This window comes from Notothenia rossii (assembly GCF_949606895.1).
Source record: "Notothenia rossii genome assembly, chromosome: 11".
Classification (NCBI taxonomy): domain Eukaryota; kingdom Metazoa; phylum Chordata; class Actinopteri; order Perciformes; family Nototheniidae; genus Notothenia; species Notothenia rossii.
Window position 1 is genome coordinate 51300499 of NC_136910.1, and position 12850 is coordinate 51313348.

Sequence of the window (12850 nt, forward strand, 5' to 3'; positions counted from 1 at the left end):
CGTATGAATTTAGTAAGTATTAGCAGATGTAGAGTGGGGACTTGAAAATGAAACTGTTTAACGTTTTAGCTTGTGCAACTTTCTCGTGTTGGATTACTTTTTTCTCTAATACCCAAAATTATTGTTAGGAATGGGTTATGCTATAATCTTAAATCTGGTGACAAGACTGTAACATTTAATTTTCCACCCTGCTTAGGAAAGATTAATGTAGGTGAGACACCACAAAGAAAAGCCCCCATCTTTTTTTTGATGATACATCTGAATCTGTTTAATCTGTTAAACTAAATTGCAAATATGCTGGCATAACTTCATATCACATTCTTGGTATATATTTCTATACTTCTCCAATCAGGTCTCCAGTTAGACTTGAGTTTCATATGTTAATTTTACACCAGCTTCCAAGAGCTTTTAGAGATATAGGCCAATTGCTAAAGTGGTGAAAATGTAGAGCTAACAGCCCTGCTTCAACAGATGTGACCAGGTTAAAATAACAGGAGATAAGCAGTGAAAAGAATAAGTAGCCTAGCTTCTGCTACACATAATATGGTACAACAACCAATACCTTCAGGACATCTGTAGACTTGTAATATGTATGAGGAAATGCAATGCGTGTTTATATTTTAATCATTTTGCGTGGTTAATTTCATGACGAGTCTATGTGGCGTCGCTGCAGCTCGGCATACGTTGGTGGGAGTACCCCCTGCACAGGTCCCTTTTGCAGTGCAGATCCAGTAGTTGGAGTTGTTGTACACACCGGGGCATGAGAGTGAGAGAAGAGGAGCGATAGCGCAGTAGCTGAGTGAGCAAACAGAGGTAGAAACATTAGGTTATCTATTGAGACTTATCACACATCGACCTGTCACTTTTTACCGCTTCGTGCACGGTCTACTTGAAGAGGCGGAGAGAAGCAGCAGCAGCAGTCCGGTCCGGTGTGCTCGAGCAGCCGCCTGTGAGAAACTCCCAAACGCGGTCGTCTCAGCTGGCATGAGCTAACCTACCAGACAGACATGGAAACCAAACCGTTCCTGTCATTGGGTAAGTTTGTTTGTTTAATAACTTGTTCTGTTTGTGATAGTGTGAAACGTGTCTTAGCGCAGTTTTTCTGCTTCTTCTGTGGTGCCTCTTTTTCAATTTTGACAGACGCGAGTTGCCAAATGTTTACAACATGTTTGGAGCGGTTAACGAGCTTTACTGAATATTGTTTCCATGTCGTTGTTTTATTTAATTAAAAGCAGATACTTGCCCTCTATGTTGCATGTTCTAATTTTGATATTTGAGGTGATGACATATCACTTTGATGCGGAGTGACATCTCGCTCGCGATAAGCTGTGCGCATACCTCGCGTGCGCTGCAGTTAAATGTCATAGTCGCATTAACTTTGCTTAAAACTTTATTTTAATATACGTAGCTCCCGTGAGGAAACGTGCAAACTGAGATACAGTTGTGTGTGTCAGCATTTGCTTTCGAGAGGGACTTGATGTAAACACAATTGCAGAAAAAGCAGTTTGAACTTGTACGAGCAGTTGCCTTTTTTAAAACATTTTTTCTTAGCATGTTTAAGCAAGATTTAGTGCCGTGTGCAAGTTGTATGAGTTTTAGTCACCTGGTATGCTACAACGTTGCTTAATGTTAAAGATATGTATGGACGCCTTTTTAAAGCTTTTTGTTGTCTTTCACGTGAATTTGTTTAACTTACTTCCGTTTGTCCTTGCATGTGTTGCTAAGTTGTTAGAAAATGTGCTCAAGTGGAAACAAAAAAAAATGTATATAAAATTGTGCTCAAATGAAGCTGCTTGACTTGTTGAGGACAGTCTGAGTTTCTCTCTTAAAACTAAAGATTAAGTCAAAAACAGGTCACACTGGTGTAGTTTCTGAGCTTTGTGTGGATACAAATAATCAATTTTAACTACAAAAAGTCACAAGCTTTGACTTATTTGGTGATTTGACATGTTTAGGAGGGGGGCAGGAACTTTCACATACATTTTTCATGCCTACTTTCCCAAAAAGTAAAGACTTACAGCAAAAAGGGGGCATTTACACATCTGCCACATTCTCAAATGGTAACATAATCTACATAACATATGAATGACTGTGTTTTGCAACCGTCAATCTTATTTGCCAAGTCTAATTTTTGTTAAGGGCTCCTTTCAAATTCCACTTTAAACACACAGTGTCACACACGAGCACACCACACTGTAAATTATTAATGCCGAGCTGCTACTCTGAGTTTGTCAAAGTGAACAGAGCAGACCCTTGTCCCCTGCAGCACAGCTACAGTACAGCATAGAGCTGCAGGCCGGCCCTGTTATTGTGTCTGCTTTTCTTTCATGAGGGCGTCACATTACACCTCGACACGTATCATCAGCTGCCTGTATGCACCGTGGAGATTCACAGGGACTTCTGAGACGCCGGGGCCGGCTTTCTTCTTCTGTTACTGGGCCATGCTCGCTGACACCGTCGCCCCACAACGCCCTTTATGTGGCTTCTCAGAAATACTCACTACACACATTGACGGGCTGTTATTACAGGTGCAACGTATTGTGTGTCCGCGCCGAAAGTGATTCAAGTTTCACTCGGACTAAATGTACACCAGAGTGGCTCATGCGGACACTTGACAGCAGCCTTATCTGTGGTTGGTGAAAGGCTCAACACTTAATTGTTTTAAATGACGATGAACACTTTCTTCCAGCAGTGTTGGATCTCATCTTTCCCTCCCAGCTATGCAACATGCTGTGTCAGCAGCTTTTTCATCGCATAATCTGTGAGCCCTTAAATCTCCATTTCTATTTAAACTTGCTCCATCAAAGGTCCACTTTGAGTGCTGATTGGTAATTGCCACTTCAAGGACGCCGCTATCTGCAGAGTCCTTGAACGTATCGATTAGCCGCTCACTCAGTGTAATAATATGTCGTGCTACATTAGAAATTCTGACATGCAACTGTTTGAAATGGCAGCGGGTACGTTTTACAATTATGGATCTATTGTTGGACGTAATGACGACACCCCTCACCCCGCCACCCTTTGGCACGGTTATGCTCAGGACTGTATGGTGATGTCCGGCCTTCATTTCTGGCATAAAGCTATGAAGACTGAAGGGATGACATTGAAAGGAGAATGTGTCCTCCTGTCAGAGCAATATGAGGCGGATCATAACAGTGTGTCAGTGGAATAAACAGTGTTACTAAGGAAAGGAAAGCAGAGTTTTTTTATTTGAGGAGAAAAGCCTGTAAGTCAGTCAAATTGGAATTTATTTGGTTGATTGTTATGCAGAAAATATGACATTTCCCCAGTTGAAAGATCACATTTCTGGCTTTTACTGGTTTTTATTGAATTTAACCTTATCCAATTGAGGGAGCTAAGGATTGTTTTGATCGTAAAGCTGTCAGAGACAAATTCCGGCTGTTTGAACACATGACTACAATTGTACAGACGTCATTTAAACATAAATGTATTATTGAAACATGTTACGTTCCGAAGATCTTTGTTAAAGAGTGACATGCACAACTTATCAACCAGTTTTTCTCTCATGATCACTGATTCACATTTGTTTGATACAATTTAAGCTACAAGACTTTCTTTTTTGATGGTTTGCCAGTAATTGACTATATTGAACAGTTACTTTTACCACTCACTAAAGAGGTGTGTGGTGCCTTGTGTTTGGGGGAACATGCCCAGCACACACACACACACACACACACACACACACACACACACACACACACACACACACACACACACACACACACAGTCGCTCCCAGAATCAATGAAGTTCATGGTCTTTGATGAGAAAGTGAGTTTCATGGTGGGGTGTGTGTGTGTGTGTGTGTGTGTGTGTGGGAGAGAGAGAGACACATTCCTTTTCTGGCAGTAACTCAGGAACAAAGGTATTACATGGAGGGTGTGTGTGTTGCCGGGAGGGGTGTGTGTGGTGGGAGTGAGCTGGTGGAATTACACCGCCGAAAGCATTTGGCCAAGTTTGTCTTTTTACGGCCGTCCAGTTTTGTGTTCCTGATGTGATGCTTTTGCTCCCCTTTTGAGAAAAGGGGGCTGCAGCTGTCATTTTTATTGGAGGAGTTTTATAGCGAGACTTAATGGCTTAAAGTGACAGCTCTCTCTCCCTCTCCTTTCTCCTTTTTTTCTCTCTCCCAATCTCACCCACGAGGCCTTTTACTCAAGCAAATCAAAGGAAATTTGCCTTCCATGTGCCCACCCTCCACTTTCCCACCCCTCACCCCTGCCAAAGCAAACTGTACGAGAGAAAAAAAAAGATTTACTCTCCAATTACGAACACAGCCAGTGTGTATTTTTTTAATTACAGTTTACTGCACTCAAGTGTAGTCTTTTTTTTTCTTCTTCATGGAATAATGTCTCTGCTGATCATTATAAAGCATTGAGCGTTGGCTTCAGTCTCTCCCCTCTGTACTTGTTTATGTGCTGAACATCGTACGAATCAGAAAGCGCAAGAAGGGGATCTCGATGCACGAATCATGGCACGACTAAAAGGCTCGTTAATTATTTGTCTACGGAGCTCCTCGCTCGCAGGAGGTCTTCATTGATAACTGCCCCTCTGAACTTTGCACCTCAAACCTTGACCTCTGCTCCTCGTCTGCTCGATCACTTCAGGAATTTGCCTTTGGCGTTGGATTTCTTGTTAAAAGTGTTTAATGACAGTAGCAGTTTCCATACGTTTTTGTCATTCTTTCTATCTATTCCTTTCCTTTCTTTTAATCGTGCATCATTCCCTCTGCATCTAGATCCGTAATTTGCAGTCATTTAAATTGGTGTTGCAGCAAAGGATAGTACAAGTTAGGGATGTCCCGATCACCTTTTATTGCTCCCGATTCGATTCCGATCATTTGATTTTGACAATCTGCCGATACCGATTTTTCCCGATCCAATCTTTATGCAATGCATGAAGACAAAAAAAAGGTAACAGATAACGGCTGGTCATCCAACGCGATGAATTCAGCTATCTTTGCTTTTATTGTTTTGGCCTTTTCACTGTTCTGGGGCAGTTTCTCTTTCCTTTTTAAAAGTCTCTGAAAGTGTCGGTTGTTTCAGTGCCGTTACCTGAGTGGCCGCTGTGTACTCGTCGTGTTGTTGTTGGTGTTTGTTTCTCAGGTGGCGTATTAGATTGGTCGTGTTGAACATAGCTCTGTTCTTTCCACCACGTGGAACCTCCGCCTTGTAAACATTGCATCTGGCTGTTACACTGCCTTCGCTTTCAATTTTATAATACTTCCAAACTCCTGACATTTTCTCTGTCCCGGCTCCCGAGTCACCAGCTGAACGTAGCCTCTCGTTAGCTTACTGCTACTATTAGACACTGCGCCCTGCCCACTCTGTTGGCAGATTTGAGAGAAATAAGCAACCAGGTCTATGAAAACAAGCCCAAAAGAAGCAACACATACAGTACATGATGTTGTGTAATTTTAAACCAAAACGAAGGCCTCAGGATGACTTTAAGACGTGAACATGGTCATTTTTGCTTTGTAACATTAAATAAAATAATACAAATATTTATAAAAAATGTTTGTTTTTTTAAATCCCGATCCCCGATTTTTTTCTTCCGATCTTTTGATCACGTGATCGGCTCCGACCCCCGATCAAGTGATCGGATCGGGACATCTCTAGTACAAGTAGTCTGTAAAAGAGAAGAAAATGGCCAAGGTGACATCTACACACTGCTAATTCAAAGGATTTCATTTCATATTCACAAAAGCTAGTTGTTGGCATTGGAAATCTCAAGTCCCTGGTCCTGCCTATAGCGAAACATATAAAACACTAAAGACATAAAGAAATAAGTAAAATAGTGTAATAATAAATTGTAATTTGATCTCACTATTTGCCGCATGTCATCCCGTCTGTCTCCCCGTTTTAATTCTGTCTCTACACTAAATCAAATCTAATCAAAATGTTATCTGATCCCAAAATATTTACTAAAATGTAAAACAAAGAATAAAATGGACTGCTCATTCTTAAAAAGCTAGAACCAAGGATTGTTTGACATGTTTTGGTTGAGGATAGTCAATCAGCAGTAATTTACACTCACACTAATTTGCTTTGGCAGTAGCTTGGTTGTTGTTGCGCACATCTTTGAATTATGCGAGCACCGTTAGTCTCCGGGTGTATTGCGGATCCTCCCGAGTGTCTGGATGTCTTGTCTGAGGGCTGGCAGTATTCAGGGTGCGTACAGCCACTCTTTTTGAAGTGGGAAATGTAGTCTCTTTGGGGATTTGAACAGATCACACTCATAATTCGCAATGAGAGGAAGGTCGGTGCGCCCTACTCCAGCAGCTTCTATAGAGCAGACGACTGAGAAATAAGTGCAACACTGAGATAGATAGACATTATAAGAGTTAGAAAGAACTAAATTAAAGCACGGTAAAGAAAACCAGTAGCTGTCAGAGGCTAACTACCCTGTCCTCTCCTCCGCAATCCTCAAGTTGGCATGTTTTCAATAATAAAATCAACTGTCATCTCTTCTTCTACGATCAGGGTAATGCAGGAAAGCTGCTGTTTAGCGGTTATGTGTTTTGTAATTAAGTGCATGAGCGTGCATGCTTTGATGAGTACTCGCTGGTGGAGAGGGATGACGAATCGAGCGCATCTCAGATATGCCATGCTCGTTCATGTCACTATATTTCCTTTATGCCCACATTTCGTCCTAATTATAATTGGCCCCGATGAGAGCCGCAGATGTAAACAAAAATAAAGAAGGCGCATGGAAAAATGCAGCAGCAGTAAAGAGTATTTCCCCGCATCCGGATGATGGGTCGCAGATGAAACTACAGTGGAGCATCGCTTTCTGTGTTGTAATAATATGTATCTGTTACACTGGTGGAGATATCATCAGTGTATAGAACATGATCGAAAGCCGGAGTGATGCGTTTGATGTTCCCTCGGAGAAAGAAGAGGAATGAAATCATGGGCTCCAACTGTAGGGTTGTTTTAAATATAGCTGTGTATTCAGGTGTATACACACAGCACTCTCTCTTTCTTTTACACCCACACACACTGTGTGTATGTACATGTAAACACTGGCCACCACAGCAGGAACAGAGCAAGGTAATTAAGAGTCTCGCTGCTCCTTCACAGTTTCTCTGCGAGGTCACCGGGAATGAGAGGTGGTGTCCCAATGTGCCTTTATCCCCCCACCCCCAACCCCACCACCACCACCACCACCACCATCACTGTCGCTGCCGTTAAGTTTGTCTGTCACCTCGACAGATGCAAGGGGGGGTGGTGCTCCCATGCGCTGCTGGGCACATTGCCACGGGTATACCACAGCATGCAAACACCTCGGGTATGGTGTGTGTGTGTGTGTGTGTTTGAGTGAGTGGGTGGGTGGGTGTGTGTGTGTTTGGGTGTAAGCAGAAGGCAGGAGCTTTGGGAGCAGAGGGAAGGTGATGTTCTTGTACACCTGTGTATATTGACTGTATATCTTTGGCATAGTAATTGCTAGCTACCATTTGTTCAATACCCATGATTAAATGCAGTGTGTACGCGTGCTACAGAAACACATAATAGTGTTTTTGAGATTAAAGTAAAGCAGATGGATAAAGCAAGATACATGATGTTTCTACTAATACTGTGGCTTGCACTGTTACATGGAAGCGTTGGCATTATTACCAAGGTGATATCAATCTTGAATGTTTTTTAATTTATGGAAGATTTTTTAAATAAATTCTCCACTCAAAACGCACTCTGGATGTCCTCCATATTTCCTTCCCCAGTCAGATAGCATTTTTGAATGGCAAGAAAATTATATATGTTCCCAGTGAGCCAACCTCATGCTACCAAAATACCGAGACCAATCAAAACTTGGAGTTGAAGTGTTATTTATTTAATGTATTGGAATTGAAAAGTTATTTCTTCTTTAGAGAAATGGGGTTTTCTTTCTCCGTGAAGAAGAAATAACTTAACTTCAACTCTGAGTTGGGATTGGTCTATACGGAGAATTGCCACACAGAAAGGTTTTATACCCAGAGACTAAGTTACTTGAGAACAGCTATAATTTAAAGCATTCTTGGACAGAATTAGACACAGTGGCCCATGGGCACAGAACACAAGTTCATAATAGCCAATGACTCCGTTCTCTAAGGTTATGTCTTTACACTCATCTTCAGGAAACAGCCGATATGATAATAACATTTGTCACTTTTGCCAGCATTGACCAGATTAACCGTGATGATTTAAAACATGTTTTGATCCATTTCATCCATGAACAGCAAGAGAAGGTTATCTGGAGAGATGTTTTTATAAGCCAGAGACTGTCAAATGGCATTAATGATATCATACTTTTGATTCATGAAATGTGTAATGTAATCACAGCTCTGATGAGATCAGCTACAAATACCGTGGATTCTTAGTTTCCCTTATTCAATTTGTTGAATTGTTGAATTTATCCACTTCCTGCAGCTATTTTCTTCCCTGCTTAAGAAGCTCAACAAAAGTCCTTTTCTCTACTTTGAACACTTCTTCACCTTAGGAGCTCTAGCTAAGATGCTTTGTGAACTGCTTTTCATTAGGATTTAAAAATAACATTATATAAGATGTTTTTATACTTACATTTAAAGAGGCCAATGTTTAGGTGCCATGAACAGCTGCGATCAATGAATACCCTGAGCAGTTATAGCAATCATAACTGCAGAGAATTATTACATTGCCAATGACAACACTTATGCAGTAGCCACCTTTTATTGTGGTCCTGTTTCTATGGTTACTGTTTTGTTCGCCATATGATTGTCCAGGTTTCAAGGTTCTCATATCTGTATTATCCTCTGTCCTGTTGTTCAGTAGTCTTGAATATCTGATTGCAGTATTACCGTTACACAATCAAAGTGATTTCTTCAGTTTTCTTGCATGTTGCCTTTAGAGTTATTGGTTATTTCCCCTTCAGTGTTGCCCTCCTCAGGTCAAGGATTATATTTCAAGATCTTTTAAGAACATGCTATGAATATACAGTGCATTAAAAGGTTTGGTTCCACTTTCACGTCCTTCTGCATTTATATACTTTTCACAATATCTGCTTTTGCAGAACGATAAATTGTCCAAACCAACAGTATTATTTTCATTTTAAGAACCACCACTCGTATCATAACAATGTAGTTTTAATAGCATAGAGATGCAAGTACATCCTTTCAAGGAGCAAGGAACTTTTTTAAAAAATTTTATTTCTTAAAAGATACCAGTCGTGTATCATGTTACAACGGCTTGAACTGCGACGATGGCTACGTAACTTCAAATGATGGCAGCACTGGTCGAGGTTTTCTGTCACTGTCGAAGTTATTTTATTTTCCATTAATTAATCTTTAAACACTGCCAGAGCTCATACCATGTTCCCTTCAGTGTTTACTTCCTGTCCCACTCTGTGTCTTTTAAAGTCTTTTTCTCTTTTGCCTTTTTGTTGTTCTTGCAACAGCTGAATATCCAAATTGACCAATCAGAATAGATTATTCAACTTAACCGTTTAATAAAAGTCAATAGCTCAATTATCGTTACAGGCCTCGTTACACGGTTTTAACTTCTCCGAAGTATCTCTCTTCAACCAGCCTGTAAGATAAGAGGCTACGACTTCAATTATGATAAACAGAAGATCCATTACAGGAGCCACAAACACTCGCAATTACAGATAAGATGCAGGATACCAAGGGACGTTAGCCGATATAAAAGTATTGACATGGGTCATCTCAGAAACGGATACAGAGCAATCCGCGTAAGGAGGTTTCACTTTCACATTATATTCACAATTTACCACGCATGAAAGAAAAAAGATTATTTGTAAGATAACAGGGTTCCTCTGTGGGTTTTTCCTCTGCCTGCAGTTGAGAGGGAGTGATTAACTCTTTGTTGACGCCTCCAGGCCTAGCATGATCGTACATCCGCCCAGACTGTGGCCCCCTCGGCCTCAGCACACACACACCTGTATGCATGTGTACACACAGGCACACATGCAGAAAGTCTGCTGCACGGAAGTCTGGAGGGCTTTGCCACCTATGGTTACACACCTTGCCGCGGCCGTCTGGTTTTAGGAATGTTCTCAACGGCCGGGAGGGTGTTTAAGCACAGAGGGGGAGGGGCTTCGTATCTGGAAAAACAACACCGGCAACTTGGAACCTCTTAGTCTCGATATAGTAGATGAACATGTCTTACCGAGCTATGTAAATAACTGAAAGTCAAATAACTGAAAGTCAAATGTATCTGAGTGACGTTTGTAACCGAGTGACGGCGCTTAGATAGACGTCTGTTCCCTCCCTTCCTTTGCCCACAACATCCAATCTATTTGAGTTTTATTGCCCCTTAAGGGAAATTAGCTTTTGCAGACAGGGTGTGCAGTAAAACCACAAAGAGCCTTGCTATACAAAGCAATAAGGCCACATAATAAGACAACAATAGATATGGAACCCAACTTAACCATGGCAAGACCAAAATGCATGGTATCAAAGTTTCAGATATTAAAACATTAAAGATTGGAGGCCTTTATTTTGGCAATGGAAGTATTGTAATAGAAAACATTTAAGATTGAATTTGTATTAATTCAGTACAATAAATATATATAATTGTCGTGTGTTCACCACCCTTTGTTAAGTTTTACGGTTGAGGGCGTTGCAACTGCATACCAGGCCGCACATAACTGTGTGTGTATATATAATTTTATTTACTAAACCCTACTACTTAATAGATACTTTAAGTAGGATGAATGTATAGATGCAGAAAGCGCCTTAAGCATTGACTGAGTTAAATGCTCTTTTATGTTGGTTATAGAATTTGTAAACCTGCTTATGAGAGGTATAAAACCCTGCATTGTGCCCCTAAGGACAATGTTCTCAGAGTAATGGGATTGCATACATGGCGGTTACATTCCAGTGTCTTTTCTTTTCCCCTTTCACTCGATATAATGAATTTAGCGCCGAAGCCACCCTAGCATGTGCACAAGTCTGTCGTTTGTGTTGTTTCTGAGAAGAAAGTTGAGTAACTAGACAGACAGAGACAGGCAGGCGCGCAGGTGTCGGCCATGTCTTTGTCATCAGCGCTCTGCATACCAAAGTGCTGACAGCGTGCCTGCGTAAAAACGGCTCCGACAAGTTCAAGTGTCACGTTTAGGATGCTTTCTTCTGTTTCAGCAGAGTGGGAAACAGGAGAAGGCTGCAGATTAAACGCGACTGATCTGAAAGTTGAGTTGTTGGCGGAAATTGCCGTTATTGGCAGGACTGTGTGCAGCTGTGTGGGTTTCTGTGTGTGAGGCGGTACAGGCGGAAGCTGACTGATTCATTATTTAGTTGTGTGTTTGATTGTAATCAATTTATCATTTAATTGATTTAATGGCAGGAAGAAAGATGATAATTCAATTAATTGAGGAGCTTAACCCCATCATAAAAGTAGTTTTTTTGCTTTTTTTAATCAACAACAAAACAGCTTTGTAACCCGTGCAGAGCAACATACAGAAAGAAATACTTCCTCCAATTTTTTTTAAGAATAAACCAAATAAAACCACAACAATATGACTAAAGAATAAAATGAGGAATACAATTAATCCAAAAAATATAATAATAGTAATAGTATATATACTAACATATATAATAATATATATAATAACAATTAAAGAACAATACAGACAAATCTTTAAAGCTTCCAATTCTTACATTAAAAATATTTATATTTTTAAACGTGCATCATCAAAAGAGGCTTTAATACAAATCAAATGTAAAAGTCATTTTCTTGGCAAATGGCATGAACAACGATTTAATAATCAAAGATGAAAGTTGTTTAGCATTTTAATGATCAACTGGAGATTTAATTTACCGATTGTTTCAGCGCTAGTAGGCACGTTTTTATGTATTTCAGAGTCAGACGGGGTATGTGTATATACGCTCGGGCATGCATTAGTGTCAGCGTGTCCTATACAAGCCTGCACATGTCCGCTTTTATGAGCCATGTGCACAACCATCCGATGCCACAACATGTATGTTCTGAGCCGGCGGTGGTGTGGGTGGGGAGTCCCCCCCGGCACACTGATTCATGTGGCGGTCTATCTGCAGCAGCGCAGAGTTTAAGCAGCTGAGAAGCAGTGCACTGTCTGGGATAGAGGTGGGGGGTCAGGGGTTGTGGCTGGGTCATACTCTGTGGGAGAGGTGAGGACGAGGCAGAAGTGATGGAAAACAAAACAGGATCATTGTTGAGGCTTGCAAAAAGAAAAGGAAGCAGGAAGCATGTTGTTTTCATTTGGGTTTTGCTTCACTGTGTGCATGCTGGAGATAATGTTGTTGGCATTGGGTGTGCTGTTTCTTTGTCTGTCTTCTTTTTAGGGATGCACGATATTGGTTTTTTGAAACCGATACCGATAACTTCCTGCTTCTGAAGACCGATACCGATAACAATAACCGATAATAATATAATATATATATTAAATGCACCTGTAGTTTTTTCCTCGTTTTAGCCCTGGGGTCGTCTCTGGCAAACTTCTTGCCTTTTTCAAAAGCCTCGTCGATAGGTAAAAGCCCCGGTGCCTTTGCAGCTGGCTTTGGATTTGCCGCTAGTTTAGCAGCGCAGGCGTCTTCGTACGCTTTTAACACACCATCGTAGCGATGGCGATGTTTCAGGTGACTAATCAGGTTGGAAGTATTATAGCTCGTTGCCTTTTTCCCTCCTCGTGGAACTTCTGCATTGCTTTTGTTAATACAAATAGCAAGCGAGCTATCTAACTCTGAAACTTTGAAATAGTCCCATACTACCGACAACATGTTTGTTTACTGTCCTGGCTTCACGGCCGTTCACCATTTACGTCACAGCCAGGCATGAGTTAGGGAGCGCTGGATTTGTGAAAAACTCCCCTCTTCCTAAACCACTA

The 12850-nt window shown here is 41.0% G+C and overlaps 1 protein-coding gene across 1 annotated transcript in view; it reads left to right on the top strand.

Annotated features, from left to right (window-relative positions):
* The first annotated feature begins 714 nt into the window (after nucleotides 1–714).
* rxraa (retinoid X receptor, alpha a) overlaps nucleotides 715–12850 on the top strand; it is a 103770-nt gene continuing 91634 nt past the window's right edge. Inside the window, exon 1 of the mRNA XM_079659565.1 lies at nucleotides 715–1035. Coding sequence (XP_079515691.1) covers nucleotides 1008–1035 — 28 coding nt within the window. The 5' untranslated portion in view covers nucleotides 715–1007. The remainder of the gene's footprint in view (nucleotides 1036–12850) is intronic.